This window comes from Macrosteles quadrilineatus, unplaced genomic scaffold (assembly GCF_028750875.1).
Source record: "Macrosteles quadrilineatus isolate MER2022 unplaced genomic scaffold, UCM_ALF_1.0 Scaffold_5__1_contigs__length_97177068, whole genome shotgun sequence".
Classification (NCBI taxonomy): Eukaryota; Metazoa; Arthropoda; class Insecta; order Hemiptera; family Cicadellidae; genus Macrosteles; species Macrosteles quadrilineatus.
Genome location: NW_026542598.1, coordinates 68,222,377 through 68,246,362, shown reverse-complemented (window position 1 = coordinate 68,246,362; position 23,986 = coordinate 68,222,377). Strand labels below are relative to the sequence as shown.

The window sequence follows — 23,986 nt, the reverse complement described above, 5'->3', positions numbered from 1 at the left end:
TTTTAAAGATTGGATTAGGTATTGGAACTTATCCTCAGGTTCTAGATCAGGATCCTCATGGACCTTCTTAAACTGCCCCCAAAACCTTATCCAATTTTTTACATCTCTATCAAACTGGTTTAATTGTAATTTAGGTAGACTTAAGCCCTTCTTAGATACTAATTTAAGACTGTGAACGGTATCCCCGACTTCACTTCTTGACTGTTGGCTTAGGCCAACCTGAATAAAGAAATGGTCATACTTAGCTCTCATTGAAGATAACATGTCTCTGTAAGATTCTGTAGTATCAAACTCATCTTCTAAGTCCTCTTCTTTTGTTGCAGGATTTTCAAACAAGGCTTCCTTGATGTCTTCATCTAGCTTAAAAAGCCTTTCAGCTTTATCTTGCAACTTGTTTAGATTACTTTTAATTGTTACTTCATCTTTACTATCTTCATTTAGTAATTTGTCCATTTCATTTCTGCACTTTGTAAAAGATCTTCTTAGTCGAGTCCTTTCAGTCTTTATTGACCTTAGCTTATCCATTGTAAGTAAAATATAAGCTTGGTCCTACTCTGAATTTTAACTAATAATGTCCTGTCACGGTCGCCACTATGTTAGAACTCGCGTGAAATAAAGAACTTTTACAAAATATTATCTAATAAAGAACTGATTTAATTCTGATAAAGAACAAATATTTTATAACATTTCTCTTGAACTAAATTGTTATGTTCTTGATCACTTTCTTAAATTCTTACTACAACACTTCTCAATTGTTTGAATAAATTAAAATAAACCATCTGTTCATAAAAACAAAGACTAACAAATTATTATATCTGATGTTGATTAATATTGAAATTTGTATTATACAAAAAAACAACTTAATTTCCAACATACAGTAAAAATGTCCTTGCAAAAAACCCCGTACTGTACTGCCCTGCTAAGCACAGTTGTGGTAACTGACATTTTTGGGGAAAATGAGATATGGCTTCCATGTGATTCTACACATACTTAGGATCATATAAATAGCCTTAAATGCCGTATATGTTGTTTTATTTATTTATAAAATGCTTATTTTCTTTGCCGTATCTGCAGTTTAGGAGTGTTTTACTAAGCGCAGTTGTTGTAACTTACATTTACTAGGGTATTTAAGTTGTATCCAACAACAGATACAACGATTTCCCTTAGGAATGATATGTTACCACAAAATGCTTTAGCAATCCATCAGTTACGGCAATTTAGTTTAGCATCATCCCCATTATTGGCCGAGTATTCCTATATAAGTGCCGTGTTGTTGGAATCAAAGCTTTTGTCTCTTTGAATTGAGGCGACCGATTATTATCATATAATGAATTTAATTTCCTTTATATTGACATTCCACTTGGTGATATTGATAATAGTATCATTTTTGACGGCAAAATTTTAACAGAGTATCCTGTAGGCCTATTAAATGATGGGCCTTTCTTTAGAAGAGGTAATTTATTCTGCCAATAATGTAAGCATAATAAATTAAGCTGTAAGTTAAGTTTTTACAGGCCAATCTGATGAAATAAATTATGACTTGAGTGAAGGGGTTTCTGGTTCAGATAATGTAGGCTTGATAAATGAAATTGAGATTTTAACAGATCAATCTGACGATCTTAATGAAGATGTACCTACTTATGGAAATTACTCATACCAAAAAGTCTCAAAAAGTTGGTAACATTTTTTTTACAACCTTGTGCTACAGTATAACAAAACCAATGATAGGATTATTCAAGATATGTCTAAAGAAAATGGTGTCTCACCAAAAACTGATGGGAGGAAAGGATAACAAGATTGACAGATCGTCGATTGCTGATCCCCAATTACCATACAAATTGTTAAAAAAATTTCAAAAGTTGTATTACAATAATTGTTTTACAACCATTAAAAAGCATTTTGATTTAAACTTCACATTACAACAATTTTAATATAAGATTGAAATTATCTTTGAATTGTTTAACAATCAGTTTAAAATTCAGTTGCAAGCTGAATGTTTTATGCAGTATACAAAATAAGTTTTAATACAAGTTGTAACTATTTTAAAACAATTTAAAAATGGTTTTATTCTTAGTTTTGTTATAAAGAATTTTAAAACAATTTTCCAAACCATATTAAAATTTTTACAAAAGTATTTAACAATTGTTTGTGTGGGTCTAGTTCTTAAAAAAACAAGTTTCAACAATTTTAAAATCAATTTTTTTACAATATTTAAATTGTTTACAAAACTATTAGACAATAGTTTGTGTAGTTCTTAAAAAACAAGTTTCAACAATGTTGAAATAAATGTTTAATTTGTTTGATTATTGATGATTGATTAAATATGAGATGTTTAATCTTAATTAATGGGTTTTATCCCTGTTTAGGCCATTTTTTAAGTTACATGCATTTAATTTGGATTATATATACTAGCTAAATATGTTTTATCATTCATGTTTATATAACAGCTTAATGCTTAAATTTTTTTGTTTTAAAACGCAATGCAGTACTTGGAAAAGTATTAAAATAAAATAAAATATGTTTAACATTATTGTACAGTTAAAGCATGGTAATTAATTAATTCTTCTTATAAAGAATTTTTTTGGAAAATATAATACAATTGTTTATAATTTTATACCAGTGATGTGCGAACCTACATGAATTAACATACATAGATGTAGTGTCATGTGCTTCTATATTATAAATAATTATTTAAATAGGTAAATTCTTAATGCATAAGTTACCGACTTTTGTGATAAGTTACCGATAACGTTGTGATAGTTGCGATACTAGATACAGTGGTGGAACACCTGCTTAACATATAATAATTAATAATAAATACAAATATTTTTTTTATATTTCAATTTTCTAACTTATTTGAGAAAATTTTTAGTAGGTAGTTGAACAATTTAAGGGGAGAGATTAATTAATCATATAACAATTATAATAACATCACTTAATTCATATATAATAAATAATATAATTCATATATATTTAAATACCAGTATCCTCTCCAACCCCCCATTAAAAACAATTCAACAACTTGTTGCCAAAACAGAATCATAGTATCAAAAATATTTTAATCCAGAAATTTTGTTTATTTTGGGATACTTATATTTTGTTGCATTTGAAACAATAACCATGATTTTGCTGGACCAGTTTGTGGCATCTGCAGAGATACAACATATTGGCTTAGGAAAATTAATTTGCCACTATATGGCCAAGTATATTTGATTGTAATTGATAAGAAGTAAAGCATTATCTAATTTCTTAAGTATTTAGAATGTTTTCATGTTAAAAATAATTTTGGAAAAAGATTTAGCGTTAAAAAATACATAAGATATGACCAAAACAATTGTTTTGAGTCAATTTTTGACTGTAGGGCATAGTTTTAAATATACTACCCTCGTTTTCTCAATTTTACCCAGATGTCAGTTACCACAACTGTGCTTAGCAGGGCAGTGTAGTCTCGGTGTACACACAATCCAGGACTTGTTTATAAAGGAAATGCGCACACGTTTAACGTTACAACGTTAGTCCATCTATAGTCTGTGTTAAAGGTATATAATCTAAATTATGTAGTTAGTGAAATGTTTTGTTTTTGGTCTGACAAGTATATTCCCCGCTGATCCAGGGACGGTTTATCCCACCAGATTATTAAATAAATATTGAGGTGTCAAGTAATAATTAAAGTTGTGGTCCGAAAATACAAGAATATTAAATTTACACCATTCAAAACATAAATGCACATGAACCACACTTATGTTAGACCATGATGATTTAGTCAGAATACATCATTCATTAGATTTGACGGATGAAAATTCTCTGTGTTCAGAGTCTTCATGAATGTTACTTTATTTGTTCACTTAGTAGGTGAATAATTAAAACACTATTAAAGTTGTACACGTTTATTAAAAACACAACACTTATTAACACAACATGGTGGTTAAACCTTCAATCCAACATACTTACATCTTCTCTTCTGGTCTCAATCTGATACATTATGAAACGGAAGTCTTTATTTTGTGCAACAGCGCAGTGTTGCCATCTGAGCCAAACGTAATAACTGAAACCTTAATAGATAATATATATATACATATACAACACCCTGTTCCCTCACAATCTTTAAAGACAACGGTTAAAGATTACTATTTCTATCATAAATTAAAGGAGTAGGGCCTATATGGTTGAGTTTGGTGTGTATTCAGATGAATTCAACAATAACAACAATCTGCACTACCGACGCTGCAGTCACGCGTAGTTCCAGCTTCCCCCGCAGTCAGCGCCAGCGTCGCCACAGTCAAGGTCGTGTCGTGCCGGTGCCTAGTTCGTTTTCGTGTTTGTGTAGGTAGCGTGCGTGCGTAGTGTAGCAGCCGGCCGTGTCGTGCGTGTGTTGGCGTGTTATAGACCCGTGTTCGTGTTTTTGTGTCTTGTGTCTTAGTGAGATGAATGATAAGGATCCACCATCACCCATAGAGTTGGATTGCAGCCTTAAAAGTCTTCTTGAACAACAAGTCAGCCTATTTCCTCTGTTAGGTGAGTTTGTGATTGTAAATAAGTGGAAAAAGTGAATGTTATGTTTAAAATGATTGTTGTATGTTTTATTATGGGGATCCTTGTACGAAAAAATATCGATATTGTCTAAAAAACACCGTATCAGTGAAATTTACTAGGTATTTTTCTTCTATTTTATGTGTACTACCATTGACTATACACTGGTAGGTAGTAGGTGTATACTTTGAGCTCAAACAATTTTATTATTTGATTTACTGTAATTACGCTTAATTATATCATAATTTTCTCTCATTGAACGTACACAAAATACAATTTCCTATACGCAAAGTTTCTTACTCGTGAGATTCTTACTTTCTTATAGGCCTATCTCAATCAAGGTGGATATAAGAATTCAATTAGGTACTTTTTAATAATACGCTATTTATATGGTTAGGATACCGAAATGACTAAACATGCCAAGTCCAAAATCATGTTTATGAATATCTTAAAGGCGTTATTTATTTCTAGTATTTTATTTTAACTTAATAAAGTTATTACTTTAATTTTGCCACATAAAAAGAATCTGTGAGTAAATACGTGTTGCTGACTAAACCCAATTATTAGTCTTACCTGAGGATTTTCTAATTCATAATCATACTCAAGTTTTGACGGCACCGCATTTTATTTCTCATCAACAGACAAACAGTTTTGAGGGGTAGCAATTACACAAAAACATACCATTTAGGGTTGTTGTTGGCGCTCTCTATGCAGAATGTAACATCACTATAGACACCACAAATACACACTGTTGTATTGGTGATGGTATAAAATACAACTTTACGATAGTATAGTTTTGGTTCCCAATCAGATCTATACGTCTATATATTTTAATATTTTGTAACTAATGAATTTGTGAAAACAGATTTTGTAATAAATAAATAACCATGCATACAAGTTGAGTATAAGAAACATGTAAAACATTTTGTTAAGGTTGAGACGGAGTAAATAATTGTTGAAGAGCACCTTATCGTCTCGGCTTAACATTTATTTTTTTAAACTTGTTTAGAATATTATGGTGAAAAATATTTTCAAAAGTCTACTTAACAAAGATTGCTCAGCTTGCAAAGGAATAATTTATGAATTTAAATACTTTTTATCTAACTACGTTTAACAAATTTGACGCATCTTCCTCTTCACTGCATCATGAAAAAATGCTGATATTTTGTCAACTACTGTTGTAAACATCGATTTAGATTATTTTTGTTATGTTCGGGATTTCCACAATGTTTGTTTGTTGTTGGATTCACAAAAGTTTCTCTTTTCATCGTTAATTTGTTGTTATTGTTATTGTCTAGTTATAGCATTTATTTGTTGTTAATTTAGGTTCGATAGGCTATATATAGCTTTATTGTAACCCTTTTGTAAAATGGTTTACCGTGGGGATTAATGGATTGAATTGAATATCCAAGATTTAAGATTTATTTTGGCCATTAAGTTTATACAATAAGCTTTGTACATTGGCTTGATCTTTGTAGGCCTAACGTTTCATGATGTATATTTAAAGAATGATCAACAGAAAAAACTTAAATATGAAGATAAGTTATAGGACAATAAGTAAATTACAAACAAAAATTAAGTCAAACATTCAATTCAACAAACTGACAATTAATTTAGTTTTTAACATGAATTATTATGTTTATTTATTTATTTATTATTCAACGGTTCCACCATTTTACAATGTTGATTAATATTAACAATCAAGACAGCTAGATTTCAAATGACTTAAATAATGAACAATATATACAATCAATTAATAACAAAATTACAACTACAATCTATTTACAAACAAGACTTTGCAGTTTGATAATAATATTTTAGGTTACATGCAAGTGCAATAATACCGAAAGATAATGGAATGCTCTTGATAATTAGTTAAAGTTAATTATGTTCATACATCGTGTTCGACACTATTAGTTGTAGTGGTTGTAGCCTAATAAAAATGACCCAAATAGGTAACCGGTACTGTGCTCAGTTTTTAAACATGTGTCAAAAATAAAATAATGTACAATATCTCGGGATAGGTAACGATTTGTAATCAAACATCCGTTACTTTAGAAACTAGTGCCTTGTACTATAAATTTATTTTTAGATTAAATTCGGACATGGCTATTTTAAAGCATGTGAGTCATGCGTCCAATCATTTACGCCATTGTTAGTGAATCCTTATCCTACAATCAGCGAAAATTCTAAATAGAACTCGGGACCCCTAATACTAATTGGCTGTGTTAGTTCGATATTCTCACTAAGACCTAAGACCTGATATATCCAAATTATATAAGCTAATTTACGTACAACAAGAAATTGACAAAAAACTAAAAAAATGACCAAAAGCATTGAAGTTGTACCAAAACTCAAGAATTAAATAGCGTTCCTAAAATGAAAATGAGATGTAATTCTAAACGTAATAATGTCTAACTAAAATGACATTAAATGCGCGAACGACGATGAAAATTATAAAGGTACCATAGATATATGGAAATAGGGTCCACATAAGATCATTTTAGAGGGACTGAGGATGCACAAAAACTAACAATTTGGTAATAAAACATCTTTGATTATGCTAACCCAATATACAATTTATAACACGATTTTATCAATAATTCCGAAAGTAAATGATAACCTTCCTTTTGTTAGCTACGATTTTAAACTAAGTCAGGATCTCAATGAAGAAGCTATTTATTACACAATTAACACAAGCTATTTATTTAAGTACACAAGTTAATAGAGAATATTTTAATTCCTCTTCCAATGTAAACTATTGCCCAGTGCCCACTTACATAATTAATTGTATAGATTCTTCGTAATTCTCAATTATTAAGTGGAGGTAATAGTTTTTGTCATACACACAGCACACGCATCATAAATACAAACCTTCAAACTTATAGTTTTTCGTAGTTTTATCTAAGTCCCCCTGTTTTAACAATAGGATGTTTTTGTTGCCAGCATTTAAAATTCCTCTTTTCCTCTAGTACTTTGTTATACAGGGTGAATTTTAAATGAGTTCCCCCCCCTACTTTTTTCTGCATTTCATAAGATATCATCTCCGGACCACGTCAGATCATTGTTGAGTAGTAAGTACTTCATTTTGACTGGGTATACATTTTTGGCCGCCATCTTGGATCCGCCATATTGGATACAAAGTTTTTTTTTTATGAAAAGGTAGGGTTGTGACCCATTATTTCAAACCAGAATTTTACGCTGATTATAATGCCGCAATTAGTTTTTAAAAATCTTGATCCGTTCTAAAGTTATGAGGACTTTTTATAACTTTATTTTTAGCGCATTTTAACATTGTGCATTTACAAACTAAGACCATAATCTCAAAATAGTGCTAGATAAAGATAAGTGTACACCACCATTCATTACCGACATATTTTCACTTGGTTATGACGGATGTAGTTTTTTCAGCCGCCATCTTGGATCCGCCATTTTGAAATGTGATCAATTAATTTAAATATGAAGGTGGTGTTGTGACCGATCATTTTGAACTACTTTTTTATACTGGACTCAATGCTGCAATCCGTTTTTGGTTATCAAGCTGTCTTGATGAAATATTAAAATAGTCTTATTTAAAATTTCAATTATTCAAAAACCAAAGATGCAAAAGAAAAACGGATTGCGGCATTGAGTTCAGGATAAAAAAGGTAGCTCAAAATGATGGGTCACAACACCACCTTCATATTTAAATAATTAATTGATCACATTTCAAAATGGCGGATCCAAGATGGCGGCTGAAAAAACTACATCCGTCATAACCAAGTGAAAATATGTCGGTAATGAATGGTGGTGTACACTTATCTTTATCTAGCACTATTTTGAGATTATGGTCTTAGTTTGTAAATGCACAATGTTAAAATGCGCTAAAAATAAAGTTATAAAAAGTCCTCATAACTTTAGAACGGATCAAGATTTTTAAAAAATAATTGCGGCATTGTTATCAGCGTAAAATTTTAGTTTGAAATAATGGGTCACAACCCTACCTTTACATTTGAAAAAAAACTTTGTATCCAATATGGCGGATCCAAGATGGCGGCCAAAAATGTATACCCAGTCAAAATGAAGTACTTACTACTCAACAATGATCTGACGTGGTCCGGAGATGATATCTTAAGAAATGTAGAAAAAAGTAGGGGGGGAACTCATTTAAAATTCACCCTGTATGTAACTAACAACGTGTACATTTTCATTATTAATTTGTGTAAAATTTGTTCAATTCAATACATTATTGTTCACCAAGCTAGCAGTAATTTTCATTTCAGGTATCTGCATTTTAATTTCATCTATACTATTATATAAAAATCTAATGGTGTCCGTCTGTATGTGTATTACTAATAGGTGCAAAAACTACTGAACCAACTGGGCTTAAATTTTACAAAAATATAGTTACCATACCAAGGACCATTATAGGACTATTCACACTTCGATACTGACCGTGGGCTTTGCCCCTTTGGCTTTAAAAGTTGTGGGGTGAAGATTTTAAAAGTAAATATTGATTGGTCTCCATGGCTGCAATGAGAATACTCGCAATGTTTACATTTGCTTTGACATTTCAATGTAAACAAGAAGAACTGCCAAATTGCATATTTCACATTTTAAGACAGCTGATCCCCAATGGAATTTAATATAATATTTCATACAATTATGTGGTTGGTTTATTTAATCTAAAGATTTATCAAAGATCATTTATTCAAAAACTATGTCAATGATTATAGAAATAAAAAATATTCTAAAAGCATTGCTGCATCAACTCAGGCTCTACTTTAGATTTTTAAGGTGTCTTAAGTGTTGTGAAAATAATGTTATTGATATAATTTCATGGAAACAATAAGAAAATTACAATGTATAGATTTTTTATATGAGTTTGGAGTCTACTTTAAATAAATTCGAACTGCTTGACATGTGTTAGATTAACTTAACATAACTTTCACATCCCATTGTTTTTTTATATGTATATTTAGGTAAATTTAGTTATTGTGTTTTTCTAAACCTATGCTTAAATTAAACCAAATAATATCATCAATAACTGAATTGTATATTGTTGATTTAAATACTCTTATTTTATCTTAACATAGCTTTCAGTTCACATTTACTTTATTTGATAAATTTATTATATGTGTTTTGTCACATCACTGATTAAATTAAACCAAGGAAAATATAATAAAACTAAGCAGTACGCAGTTTTCTTTTGTTTCTAAAATCAATGAAATATCTGTTACTATGTTTACTTAAAGTGTGAAAATGTAAAGACAATAGACGATGGAACTGATTAAAAGAACTGGTATGATATTAAGTTGTTTGTGGATATTTTTGTAGAGTAGAATCAGAGATGCAATGAAGCATTTTATACTGTATTTGCTATTACATTTTTTTGGCCTTGGTCCTTGATTGCTTTGATAATCATATTAGTTTTGTCTGCTGTCGTTAATGCTAATTTATCTGTTTAACATTTTTTATAGTACAGATATCTTTAATATTTCAAAAGACTATTGATAAGGCACAACAATATTTCTAAAGATTATAACAGCTGACTTAGTGTTGCTAATGATTTATTGTGAGTGAAGAAACTGAATATGGAAGGATTTGTGATTTAATATAGAGAAGAGGGAAATTAAAAAAAATGTTCATTTATATTTAAAAATTAGCATTTTTGCAACTTCAAAATTGAAATTTAAAATGTCAAAAATAAAGAAAAGAATATGTTACCAAGGGAGATGAAGGTAAATCATGTATGTGAAAGTTTTAAGATTTGGTCAGTTTTTCTCATATCAGCCTACACAAGATTTAAAATTAATCAAACCCAAAATGGTGGTATCCACTACTTACTAGATTTAAAAGTCATAACTTAAACGTTTCTATTAGGGCCATAAAAGTTGAATTTTGTTTCTAAAAGCGTTGGTGGATGTGTAACTATATTATATGCAACAGATGTAAAGATAAAAATGTTTCTATTTTGTGTCCTCTTCCCGTTGCAAAGCACGGGTACAACAGCTAGTATATTCATGAAAATCATTTGACCGCATATCAAACACAGGGTTTAGGTATGTTTTTTATTGCCCTGTGATTACAGTTGTATACTGACACAATATTCCAAAATTAAATTCTTACAAAGTTACAAAGTGTGGTCACGTTTCATATTGATCTCTAACGTACCCAACTATTTACACATTGCAAGTGTTAACAGTTACTTTCGTTTTTGCCTAAACTGAAATCGAAATGAAAGAAACACGGAGATGACTTAGCGTAGCGAGGTCCCGCGTATTTTCATCACAATACTTGGCATGGAACTGAGCACTCGGAGCCAAAACTCTAACAGCTGCTCGCTGACATTCTCCTGCACAAATTGTACCCGCAAAATACCCCCCTTGCAACAAACCTGCGTAGACATTTATCTATGGAGTTTGGATAACTAGGTATAGCTAAGTGGCTATGGTACTTTCTTAAAAATCATAAGGCTGACGGTTCGATCATGAGAAAAGTCAGTACTGCTTCCAAAGTTTCCAAACTAAACTCAGCTGTTCTTAGTAATTATGAGATTTTAATCAATGGTCTTGTCTAAAGAAACAGCTGATCTTACTTAGTAAGATTTAAAATAAAGAGTTAAAATTATGACGAAATGGAATGCTTAATCAAATAAATAATACCCCCGTCGCAGCAAACCTGCATACTAAGCGAATTTCCATTTACCCGGCTTGATTTCTACTAAAATATTCCCTATAAATTTTCAGATTTATTTCCTATTTAAATAACATTAATTTTAGTGAGTAGTTAGGTTTGCTGCTACAGGGAAGATGTTGAGATGTGTTTTTTCAATTGAAATATTGATAGTTTAGTATGAAATAAGCCAAATTGCCAAATTTGATTAAACTATATCCATAAACAAGCAAACTAGAACAGTTTATTTATTCTCCATAAGAATAACATGGGAATTTTAAATTTACAATTTTTTAAATTTTCTCCGTAGTCAATGAACATTCAAAAAAACTTCAATATACTAAATTATTTATTTTTTTAAGCTCTTCAAAATGGTCTAGAGAGAAATTTAGAAATTTAAAGTTTTTAGGGTCAAAAATGAGAAAAACCCATTTTTACCCCATAAAACCCCCCATAAACCCCTGCTCCCATGGTCCGATTATGCTGGTTCGCGAACTCGTTCGAATAAATGTAGGTTTACACGTTTGTACCAAATTTCATCAAAATCGGATCAATTTTGCTCGAGTTATCGCGCTAACGGACACATAAATAAATAAATATATATATATATATATATATATATATATATATATGAATTTGAACGGATGGTGTTTTTGGCCTCTGGGGACCTTAAAACGAAAAAGTAAATCGGTCCCGGGTCTAGGTCTTACCATGAGACCTACGGTAATAGCTTATTCCCTATATGGGAAATTCGCTAAAACTTGAAGCCGTAACAAGTTAATAATCTTTACAACTTGACTGACGGCTCAATGCCAGCTTGTGTTGTAATTGGCTATCTAAACACTACACGACTTGAGTAAACCACGCGTGGGAAACGACGGAATAATTTGCATAAATTAAATGTAAAGTCTGGTTCATGATGTGACATTGAGGCAATTTTTACCACAGGGCAAATCATTCTTTCCAAGTGGAATTAAATTTGCACCGACTTAGATGCCGAAAGAGACATCTAATCTAAAAGGATCATCTGTAATCATACCCAAAGGAAACATAGTTTAATGAAACTTTTATAAAGGCGCGTTTACACTAAAGTTGACTACTACAAGTTTGCAACTAAAAGTTGACTACTTAAAGTTGCTGTTGAAAAATTAAAGCAACTAGTGGAAAATGATTGTGCAAAACTAAAAGTTGCTCTAACGGAAAACTTGTTGCCAAAGAATTGGCGGGAAATAGTGTCAATGATGTCGGACGAAGAAGACACATCCATTCCCGTTGCTGCCGGTGTCATACTAGCAATAGCCTTCCATTGTACAAGAGGTCCCTTAAACAAATCTTCCATTTTTAGTTGTCAACCTCCTTTGATCTTTACCGATACTTGCTGGAAACCAAAATTTAGTGGAAGACAGAAAAGGTTGCTGTATTTTTTCAGCCGCGTTCCAAAGTCTACTAAGTTTTCCAATAGTTGCGGAAACTAGTTGTTTTTCTACATATTACAGCGACTTTTTCTGTCGTCCACTAGTGGAGTGACAAGTCTTCCACTAAATTTTTGTTTCCCGCGTACAGTCGGTAAAGATCAAGTATATAAGTATGAGTATTTACATACTAGAGTTTAATATTACGATTTAGATCAGAAATCAGTTTGAAAAGTCTAGTTTCGTCATCGTTATGAAGGAACATACAAATAATGTTCGGAACGTTGTTTTTGTTTATTCTAAATAGCTGATGAAACTGGTACAAGAAGACGACTGTTATTGTGCCAAATCGACACGGCAATCTTACCTTGGCTTGGGACTAGGTGCGCTGATTCCCTACGTTGATAAATTCTCAATCTTTGTAACCAAAATGAATAACATTCCTCTACATTGGCTCAGTTTGATCTTTGTTGGGAAATAAACAGGGTATTTTTAGAGCTTTACAAATCTTTCAGTTTATTTAAGAACTTTGGTGTTTAGTCAGATTTTTCATAGACGAAGAATCTAACTCCATTATTAATCTCTCGTCCTAATGTAGCAGAGGAAAACAGTGCCAACTAATGTTTCTGTCCATCATAAAGTGCCTGATTTTTGCTACACAATTATTTCTAATAAGTTCACCAACAACCTTAACCAAAAATCGATTGATTATTGCTTATTGTGTAAAAGGGTAACAAAACAATGAGCACACAATGGACTAAAATTCCTTTTAAATAAACGGGAAAACATTTCATCAGCGAACTTAAACAAACTGGTCGCGGGTTCACGTGTTGTATCTTGATAAGAACTGTTGTAGTTGAAATATCCAGAGTCAAAGTAGTGGTTTACTAAATATCTTTGTTTCATGGCAGACAAATCTCGAAATTCTCATTGCCTTTTCGGAGCCAATTTTAACGCAACAATTTCTAGATAATCTAAGGTCAAAGATTGTAAATGTGTGGTTGAGTAGCCAAGTAGTTCGTGAGGTCTGTAGTTTGAAGGTTACGATTCAAAGATAAAATTAAAGCATTTTTCGAAGGCTAGAAACCTAACCCGGTTATCCTTGATCGTGGGTTTTAATAAATCATCTATGCTGGAAATTGGGGGTCTTCCTATTAGCTACAGAATTATAATGTGCGGGCTTTGTTTATTGTTGGGTCCATACGCACGACCACTTGTTTCATTCCTTATGATTTAAAATAAAAACTCTTTTGAATAGTTTAAAATAATGGTGAAGGGGGTTTCTTGATGAAAAATGGCTCTAGCTGTGCTTGATCATCAGGCTTTGATAAATGATTCTGTCTAAAGAATATGCAAGTTTGAGTTACTAACAAATCTTGCATGACTACATCATTTTACTCATCCCACATTCTGGTTTTACGTTACGCCTAAGATGCTTAGGAAGTCCAGTAATGGAATATTGACGTTTTTATGATAAAAGTACACGCTACGGTCTATGTACAGAGTCTTGACCACAAAACAATTGTCCATCTCTTATCTCAGACGAAACCATGGATTGACCCCGCTCCAGAATGGATAAGTTTGCGGTAATATTAATTTGATGATATAGCCTCTGGATCGTTATTGGACACTGTTAAAGTCTTAAGCTTACCTTACGATCCAATTTAAAATTAAAGCTAAGAGTTATTTCAAGTCTACAAACATGGCGGCTCTTTTTCTAAATTTTAAATTGGGCAAACGGGCAGAAGTTTCTACCAGCGTTTTTTAAGATCTCCCCAAAAAGAACCCAACCATCAACATATTCCCAAGATCTACTCTCAGAAAACCATTCCAACACCTCAATAGATGCCAACTTAGAAAGATCACATAGGGCCCCAAAAAGCAACAACCTAAATACAATAGAAAATTGTCATATATATATAACGCTACCAAAACCGACCCATCGCTCATACTAAACGAGCAAAGAAACTTTGCCGCAAACATCTTGTTTGATTCATTAATTATTGAAATAAAAAAACAAATGCAATAAAATATTATCGAACACCTGATTGCAAAAATACATGGAGTGACAACGATCATGCTAAAAATAAATATTAAGTCACCACTTCCCACTTTCGAGGATTGAAAAAGAAAATCATGGCCATGCATCTGAGTTCTTTTTATCTATGTGTTTGTGAATATGTGTGTCAAGTGTTTGTGCAAATTCTTTCAATTCAACAATAATCTCAAGAGATGGAAAACTAAAGTATTTAGCTTAACCTAGAAGACAAAGGAGCGACGATAACGTTACGGTGTGGAACCCTAGGTCTCCAAAATAAAACAAATTGGATCGTAAGGTAAGCCTAAGCAATTTTAATGTTTGTTAGGTTCTATACGATTGAAATGCGTTGATGAATTCTCCTTCACCACAGATTTAACTGTTGAAATATTACGATCCGACTTTTTCATTTATACTAGGTACTTAAGTTTAAATAGATGGACCTGTTCCTAAACTTCTGCTTTTATAGGGCAGGGTAATATATATATACAGGAACAAGGCATTACATATAACGAAAAAGAGTAAAGCCTAAATCCTAAAGAAAAGTTTAAACCTAAAACAAGATTGGAACACTAACACACACAATGAACACTCATCAAAGCCTTATCGTACATGAAACACACACAAAAGAAGCTACATTTAAAATTACAGGATGAAAAGACTACCTATCCTAAAGTCAGTGCTTTTGTCTTATACCCAATTAATTTGCGACATCCAACGGCCTACTCTAGGCTTTGTCATCTATTTTAAAGGGTTTAAAATGTCTACACTTTCGGATGAGATTTTTACGAGCAGATGGAAAGTAACCACAGGACTTCTGGACCCCCAATATAAGCGGTGGGACCAGTTTGGGCCCGGTCATGAAAGCCAAACCGACCACTGATCACAAACACCGGCGCCGGGCGAGCAAACGTGTTGTCATTAGTTTTATTGCACCCAATTCAATTTATGGCCTGCTTAAACGCATTCTCTATCAATTTCAAACCTCGCTGACATCAATAATACTCAAATGAGCCACGAAACAAATCCCCATGGAATGTTGCTAGTTAGCTTTGTTTACAATTCTCTTATAAATATTTAGTAGTTTAAAACTTGTTTTGAGTTAGGTGGGAGTATAGCAGTTTTGCTGTGTAAAAAAAGGTTAAAGATGGTTTTTACATGTTAATTACTAAAGCAATCAGAGAAGACTCGCGCTCTGTTTGAAGTGGATATTAGCCTACTCCAAGATGTGCTTAGGTTGTGTTTGTTGATAGTAGCCTACGTTGTGCTTTGTTTGTCATCTTGTTACTTACCCTATACATACAAGTCCGTAATTATTTTTTAGCTTAGGCTATTTGTTGCGTTGCGAATAGCTATTGTCGTAGACCTTCATCGCCTAGAGACTAACTGTAATTTCTCGTTTGGTGCTACACAAAAGCGAATGAGTTTGTCAATTTTCTGTCAATCTTTTTTGAAAATAGAAACCATTTTTTGATTTAAAACAGATTTATAATTACTCACAAAAAGTAGCTATTTTCGATAACAGCTGATGTCAAAGACAGCAATTAATTAATTCAAGCTTAATTTAGAGCAAGGGAAAACGATGAACTGATTTTCCCTCGCTATAGATTTACTCCTTGCTCTCAATCAGTTCTTCATTTGCCTTCTTGCGCGCTAGTATTTGTTCATAATTTAATTCAATTATTGAGATCATCTGTTTTTGTTCAACAATACAAATAAATGTGAACAGAATATTTGTCATACAGTCACTACCTATATAGTCCAGGCGCTAAACGGGTTGAGTATGCACTGAAAGTCTGACAAAATTTTACTTTTGATTATTGTTGGGGACATCTAGTAGATGAACAAAATCGATGATGTCGCATTTCTAGGGTGGTCACAACTCGGGGGGGGGGGGGGGAAGTTGCGCGGGACATCGGTTTACGTTTCCGCGTCTAACACACAAACGGTTAATGATAGAAAGGTGAATTAAGCGTCTATCTACGCCTAAATATATTGTCTTTTAAAAAGGTTATTACAACCTTTCTTCTATCTCTTATACTTTAGGCGCTAATCAACATGTAGGCCTATTGCAAAAAATAAAATTTAAAAATACTTTAAAATGAAATATCGGAAATATTGCGCTTGTTTAGGGCATGTTACAAACTATTTATGGTTAGAAAAACTAACAAGTAGTACAACAACACCAAGTTTAAAGAAATCCGTGCAAAAACAACAGAGCTACGTTGATTTCAGTAAGAGTAAACGTGGAAAATTCGTAGTAGTACCGAGGCGCGCATGGACGGTACGTAGCCCACAGTCGATATAGGTTTGATGTTGTATGTAACTATGGGAAAGCTGAATTTTTCTATGCTGTTAGACCATGTTGAGATGAGCATTTTCCCAAAAGTCCCCACTCCTACCCCTTTGTGCTTTCCTCTACCCCCCCCCCTTTTAGATAAATTTACAGTCTCTTAGAAATTAAGCTATAACTTTAAAACGGGTAAGGATAATAACGCAATCTTTTATTAATCATTTTGCGTTACGATATTCTACAAAAGGTGTTTACCATGGTATCCTAAATATTCATAGTTAAAAAATATCATAAACATAAAAAAATATTGTTTACGGATTAATTTATGAAACTTTTCTTTGTAGATGTTTTATACGAGGTCGCACAACAAAATGTTTGATACAAAATTGGGGTGCATAGTTTACATTTTAAAATGATACATAGTTATTAACAGTTTGTTTGCATATAGTAGTTATAGATAGTACAGTATATTGATTTTACAGGACTCAGGCTTTTTTGTGCACCGCAACAATGAAAAAAAATTACGTATATTATGGTTTTTGTATTTGAATTTGGCGCTTTATATAGATTATATTAACGTTATGTAGCTCATTCAGTACATATACAGACTGTAGTGGATACATATGAATGAATATCGTGCATTTGCTGCTGTACGTCAGAGCCTCATTTTATTATACAGGGTGTCTCACCTAAAGTGAACCAATAGATAACTTTTTTATTATGAGATATAGAGTTAACTTCTTATGGGACACTACCCTTTATTTTTAGATTTTTTTAGTGGTTTCGAATTTAAAAAATATGTTCGCCATTTTCCAGTATGGCTGACAACTTTGTTAGTCATATGGAATACCCTGTATTTTATGATTGTTTTAGAATGTGAACGCACAACTTTTAAACCTTTTTATTCTTGACATTTTTCTCTAAAGCTACTTGTTTAGGAGTTACATCGAAAAAGAAATGGTTTGTGAGTACATCCTGCATCCTCACAGCTCATAAACGTAATATAAGTTTAAGAGCGGAAATACAAAGAATAAACAAGTTTTCAAATCACATCTACATTAAAAAAACCATAAAATAAATTGTTCCAATATCAAAGTAAGCTAGCATTTTTGAAAATGGTGGCCATTTTTAAAACAACAAAATCAGTATTTTTTAACGTATTTTATATATTTTTTTGAACGAGGACTTATATGTGACTTATTTATTCTTTGCACTTTCTCCCTCAACTTACTCGTTTATGAGCTACAGGATGCCGAATGTACACCACAAGCCTTTCTTTTAGATATAACACGCTGTAACTCCTAAATGGGGTAGGTTTAGAGAAAAAATGTCACGAATAAGAAAATAGCTTTTAAATTGTAAAAGAATACTAAAATACAGCGTATTCCACAAGAAATAACAAAGTTGTTGGCCATATTGGAAAATTGTGGATATATATTTTTTATTCGTAACCATCCCTAAAAACATTTTTTACAATTATTAAAAGGGGCCGTCTAATAAAAAGTTAACACTATATGGAAAATAAAATTTGTGTATGTTCACTATGTAATCTCAACCGGGATGAAACGTGTACCCTTTTATAGCAGAATCTCCAATTTAAAAAAAGATACGTCAATTTTGGTCTAACAAGTTAAGTTTAAATGAATATGAGTTTTTTTGAATTTTTAAATGGCAAAGATTGGCGGGCACTTGGAAATTATCTTAAAGAGGCGTGGAGTAAAGGGTGGGAATTGATAATGGAGTATAATTATTAAATTAAGGAATTGAGATATCGATACAAAAATTGGAAAAATCTATGAATTTAAAAAATTTATAAAGTATTGTTTGTTAAGTATCTATCAAAGTAAATTATAAAAGTAACAGGTTTGTTTTATGAATTATTAACTGTTTGTAGGAAAAATTCAGATTCTCAGTAGGCTACATTTAAATTTTATTATTCATTCAATTGTTATCTGATCTTTATTAGTATGTAGTGCTATTTGTGTATGTTCTGTAGTGGAAATCAGTTTATTTTATGAATAATTGTATGTGATTCATGGTATTTTTTTAAACGGTTTTAAAATATTTTAAAATCAGTGTGTCTTACACAAAACAGACGGTCTTTGACCATTGTTCTTAGCATTTAAATACAAAACACTGTATTGATATTTTATTACAATGAACACATTTTCTTCTTCTTCATCATCTATCTTCTTCATCATTTATTCATCTAATAATTCTTTTTGTAGATTATCGTAACGCAAAATGATTAATAAAAGATTGCGTTATTATCCTTACCCGTTTTTAAGTTATAGCTTAATTTGTAAGAGACTGTAAATTTATCTAAAAGGGGGGGGGGTAGAGGAAAGCACAAAGGGGTAGGAGTGGGGACTTTTGGGAAAATGCTCATCTCAACAAGGTCTAACAGCATAGAAAAATTCAGCTTTCCCATAGTTACATACAACATCAAACCTATATCGACTGTGGGCTACGTACCGTCCATGCGCGCCTCGGTACTACTACGAATTTTCCACGTTTACTCTTACTGAAATCAACGTAGCTCTGTTGTTTTTGCACAGATTTCTTTAAACTTGGTGTTGTTGTACTACTTGTTAGTTTTTCTAACCATAAATAGTTTGTAACATGCCCTAAACAAGCGCAATATTTCCGATATTTCATTTACATGTTGATTAGCGCCTAAAGTATAAGAGATAGAAGAAAGGTTGTAATAACCTTTTTAAAAGACAATATATTTAGGCGTAGATAGACGCTTAATTCACCTTTCTATCATTAACCGTTTGTGAGTTAGACGCGGAAACGTAAACCGATGACCCGCGCAACTTCCCCCCCTCCCCCCCGAGTTGTGACCACCCTAGAAATGCGACATCATCGATTTTGTTCATCTACTAGATGTCCCCAACAATAATCAAAAGTCAAATTTTGTCAGACTTTCAGTGCATACTCAACCCGTTTAGCGCCTGGACTAATAAATCATAGAAATAATGAGACTTTCAAACACTGCACAACACGTTTTTAGGTTAGGTTAATACATTTAACGAAATGGGGAAACGCTGCACCAGCTGATCGTAGTCGTAATATCTTTAAGTTTTGCCAACTTATTTTCATGCGTACACGGATTACGTGCATAATAAAAGCACGTGGGTTTGTGTTTGGTTGGATTACTGGTGTACGCTAAAGTGAAAACTGTGCGCCTAAAAGGCTTACTGTACTATAATCTCAATCTGTGCAAGGAATCACACTTTGTCGGGTGACTATACTATATTGCAATCTATTGAACGAATCATAAGAGCACGATTATTAACCGAATATGTTATTCTGACATTTTACAGAAACCCTAATTTTTAAATTGATAAATAGTAATTGAAATTCCTTCCCTTCCAAGCAGTAGTATTTATTCGTGTGTGGTCTGTTTTGAAGAGAGAAACCGATATATTTTAGCATATTTTCACTCATTATCCCAGGCTAAGGAAATAACGAATCTACATGTAAACAAATAAATCTGTCAATGCAGTCCTGTAAGCTGATACATTTACATTCACACAATCCATCCTCGATTCCCTGCCGACCAAATAGGTTGAGATCTTAATCAACTTTGTAACAAAAACTTCTTCTAATACATTCAAAATTCAAATTTTCTTGAGGTTTCAGTGATTTCCATAAGTAAGCAGTTGAAGTTACGTCGGCATGGTAATATGAACTTGATTAAACGCAAGATTGAGGGAAACGAAACTGACGGTCGCGTCAATGTTTTAAATGTTTGATCGAATCAGATACAAATCAAAATGCTAATCAGAGACTGTTTGTTAGACAAAACCAAAACACTGATTGACACAAAATCCAATGTCGTAAGTCTTTTGTTTGCGTAGCTTATTCACGGACAAATTAATGCAGTCAAGTGTTCGAAATTTAACAAGGTGTTGTATTATTCAAGTTTCAAATAATGTATTCGTTGAAACGCACTAAACAGCTGATTAAAATCATAATTCCTCATTATTTCCCACAGATCTAGATCCGTGCGTGGGAATCTATATATATAAAAGGCAAAGCCCTCACTGACTGACTCACTCATCACTAATTCTCCCACTTCCCACTTACCTAGGAGGCTGAAATTTGGTACACTGATTCTTTAGGCATTAAATAGGAAAACTGAGTGGTTTTTATTCTGATCGGACTCTCGGGCTCCGCCCCAGTGGCTCTGGAGTTTCCCATGTTAACCTAATGAGTACTCATATTTAAATGGAATTAATGAATCATAACAGCTGTTTCAATTAAACAAGTTTGTTCTGTTCTGTGATGTTCAATAGCATTAAAGTTACAAGGATACTAACAGGGTGCAGCACTATTATTTTAGCGAATTTCCCATATAGGGAATAAGCTATTACCGTAGTACTCATGGTAAGACCTGGACCCGGGACCGATTTTTTTTTCGTTTTGAGGTCCCTAGAGGCCAAAAATAGCATCCGTTCAAATTCACATATATATATATATATATATATATATATATTTATATATATATGTGTCCGTTAGTCTTTCATGTTCTAAACAAAATGGTGCAAATCCCATTTCTATAAAAATTACGGTTTAAAAGTAATTTTAAATTATGTTATTTTCCTATAAAAACCCCATAAAATGACGGAAAAATCGGATTTTTCAAAAATAGCCCGAACGATTTTGATAAAAATTTGGTATGTTATGGTCCTTTAAATTCTGAACAAAATAGTACAAAATCCATTTTCGTATATTTACTCTCACCGCTTACACATAATAAAGGTTGTTGACAAACTTATGGGAGAAAGTATGTGTCAGAATGCTGACACCGTTTATTTAAATTTATGACAACAGCTAATTTGCAACCAAAAGGTGAGTGAGCGCAGCGAACGAACTTCAACCCGGAGGCGAGTTAGCGTAGCGAACGAGCTAACCTGAAGGCAAGTGAGCGCAGCGAACGAGCTCCAACCGTAAAGGTGAGTGAGCGTAGCGAATGAACTTCAACCAGGACGTGTGAGCGCAGCGAACGAGCTCCAACCTAAAGGTGAGTGAGCGTAGCGAACGAACTTCAACCAGGACGTGATTGATTCATGCGGACGAGCTCACATATGAAGTTAAACGGGGCAAAGCCCGCTGGTACAGCTAGTGATTTAATATTCCTTCCTCTTTTCTTGAAGTTTTTACTACATAGAAACCGGATTAATGTTTTAAAATACGAAAACGATCAAAAATATGGTAAAATTTTAGATATGTGTACAGACTCAAAGTTGACTTTGTCTAGTTATATATTCATTAGAACAAACGTGTTATATAATAAGTGGTTCAGATCTGTCAATATTTGTATATTATAGTGTGTCATCCTCGAAGTTGTTGACTTAGTTTTGCCCCCTTAGGCGATAGGCCTAAACAATCTACGTTGTTATGTGATGATTCTTAACATGGAATTACATAACTGGAAACTAAACTTAGGACCCTTCCTGTGAGGCTTAAACAAATTATATAAGCTTATGTTATTCAATCTCGTGTTTGGTGTCTTACATAAGTCTGACTTAAAAATAATTAGAGTTAGGCCAACTATTACTTATGCTGCATATTAAAATAATTCTTTAAGAAAAATAATCCAACCGTGTTCGAAATTATCGCATTATTAAAGTATTGGCGTTTTTTACTGGATCTTCATTTTCGGAATTGTAAACTTATGTAAATGATTTCGATTTCAACTAATATATTTTGACTCATAGAAGCTCTCTTGTTTGATGGATGATAGATGATGGATGGTAGATAAAATCGACCATATAATGAAGGCCTGTTAAAAAATTTCCATCTAGGCCTACTCAAAAGGTTTGATTGATCATTGGGATAGTAGTTTCTTGAAATTAAATAGTTGTAGGTAACACTGTTAAATAAAAGCAACAGAATACTTACTTACAGCTATTGTACTGATCATCTTTGGATTCAGATTCTGGAATAGTTAACCTCTTCACGTCCTAAAATCAAGCTATTTTTCTGAATTCTGATTCGGCGAATATTCAAAGTCTGGTTGTCTGAGTGTTATGATATCAACTAGATGATATTGATTTCAGGATTAAATTTAAGTATTTGCTATTTGGCTGTACAATTGAATTTCTCTGCTACGTAATCGTTTAAATACGTAATCTGATGTGAAAAATGCATTCATTGATTTCAATTTTAGCTACAAAAAAATTAACGAATACTTTCTACTTTAGGAAGTCGTGAGGCCAGTATTTTGACTTACGTAACTAGATCGTTGACGAGATAAGTGGTTAATTGAGCCTTAACATTCAGGTGTGGTGAGCAGGCCATTTAATATGTACCAGGCCTTCCCTCTCACATCGCCTTCATACAGAGTGGCAGGAAGTTTCGTCCTGTTGCTCTTGTCTTCTTCACGCCTGCGTGACGGGGCGGAACAGGGGGTGGCGTAGTGTGTGCATGGATTGGTAAAGGTTAAGAGGGAAAATGGTCTCCATATTGTATTTGAATGTTGTATACTAGTGTTTTACGCGTGCTTTACAACGGGGTGAGAACGAAGAAGAGCAAAATGTTGTTCATTTTGACAATGATGTGTCTATTTTAATTGAGGAATTACAATGGTAATTTTCCATCAAGGTTAGTAGAAGAAAAGGTTTCATGACGTTTCGGGATCTGAAATCTGACACCTTCCTCAGGTGAGAATGCATCTATAACATACCACGATCCGTACAATCTCGACATAAGATGGAAGGAAAATTACAAATGAAAAATCACACAGAGAAAACTGTGCAGTCGTCACACTTCTTTACTACCCTAGATTTGATTACAGAAACCCTCTTGTAGGCCTACCCCGTGGTTGTATATACAGTAATTCTCTTTGGTTTAATTCAATAAAATTCGGACATCAACGTGTAACTCCAAGTTTGATAGCGAGAATGATCCTTTTTTCGTTGGTCATTGTTTTGTTCTTTTAATTAATGGTAAGTCTTAACTACCTGTTGGTTAATATTTTATAGCAACACTGGTCCAAACACTTGACTTATAAAAAATTTAATAGATAAAAACCAGAGGAACTTTGAA

At 32.7% G+C, this 23,986-nt stretch overlaps 1 protein-coding gene across 1 annotated transcript in view; it reads left to right on the top strand.

The window, feature by feature from the left end:
• The first annotated feature begins 4,311 nt into the window (after positions 1 to 4,311).
• Positions 4,312 to 23,986, top strand: part of LOC128994167 (hepatic leukemia factor-like) — a 184,586-nt gene continuing 164,911 nt past the window's right edge. The window contains exon 1 of the mRNA XM_054418522.1: positions 4,312 to 4,515. Coding sequence (XP_054274497.1) covers positions 4,425 to 4,515 — 91 coding nt within the window. The 5' untranslated portion in view covers positions 4,312 to 4,424. The remainder of the gene's footprint in view (positions 4,516 to 23,986) is intronic.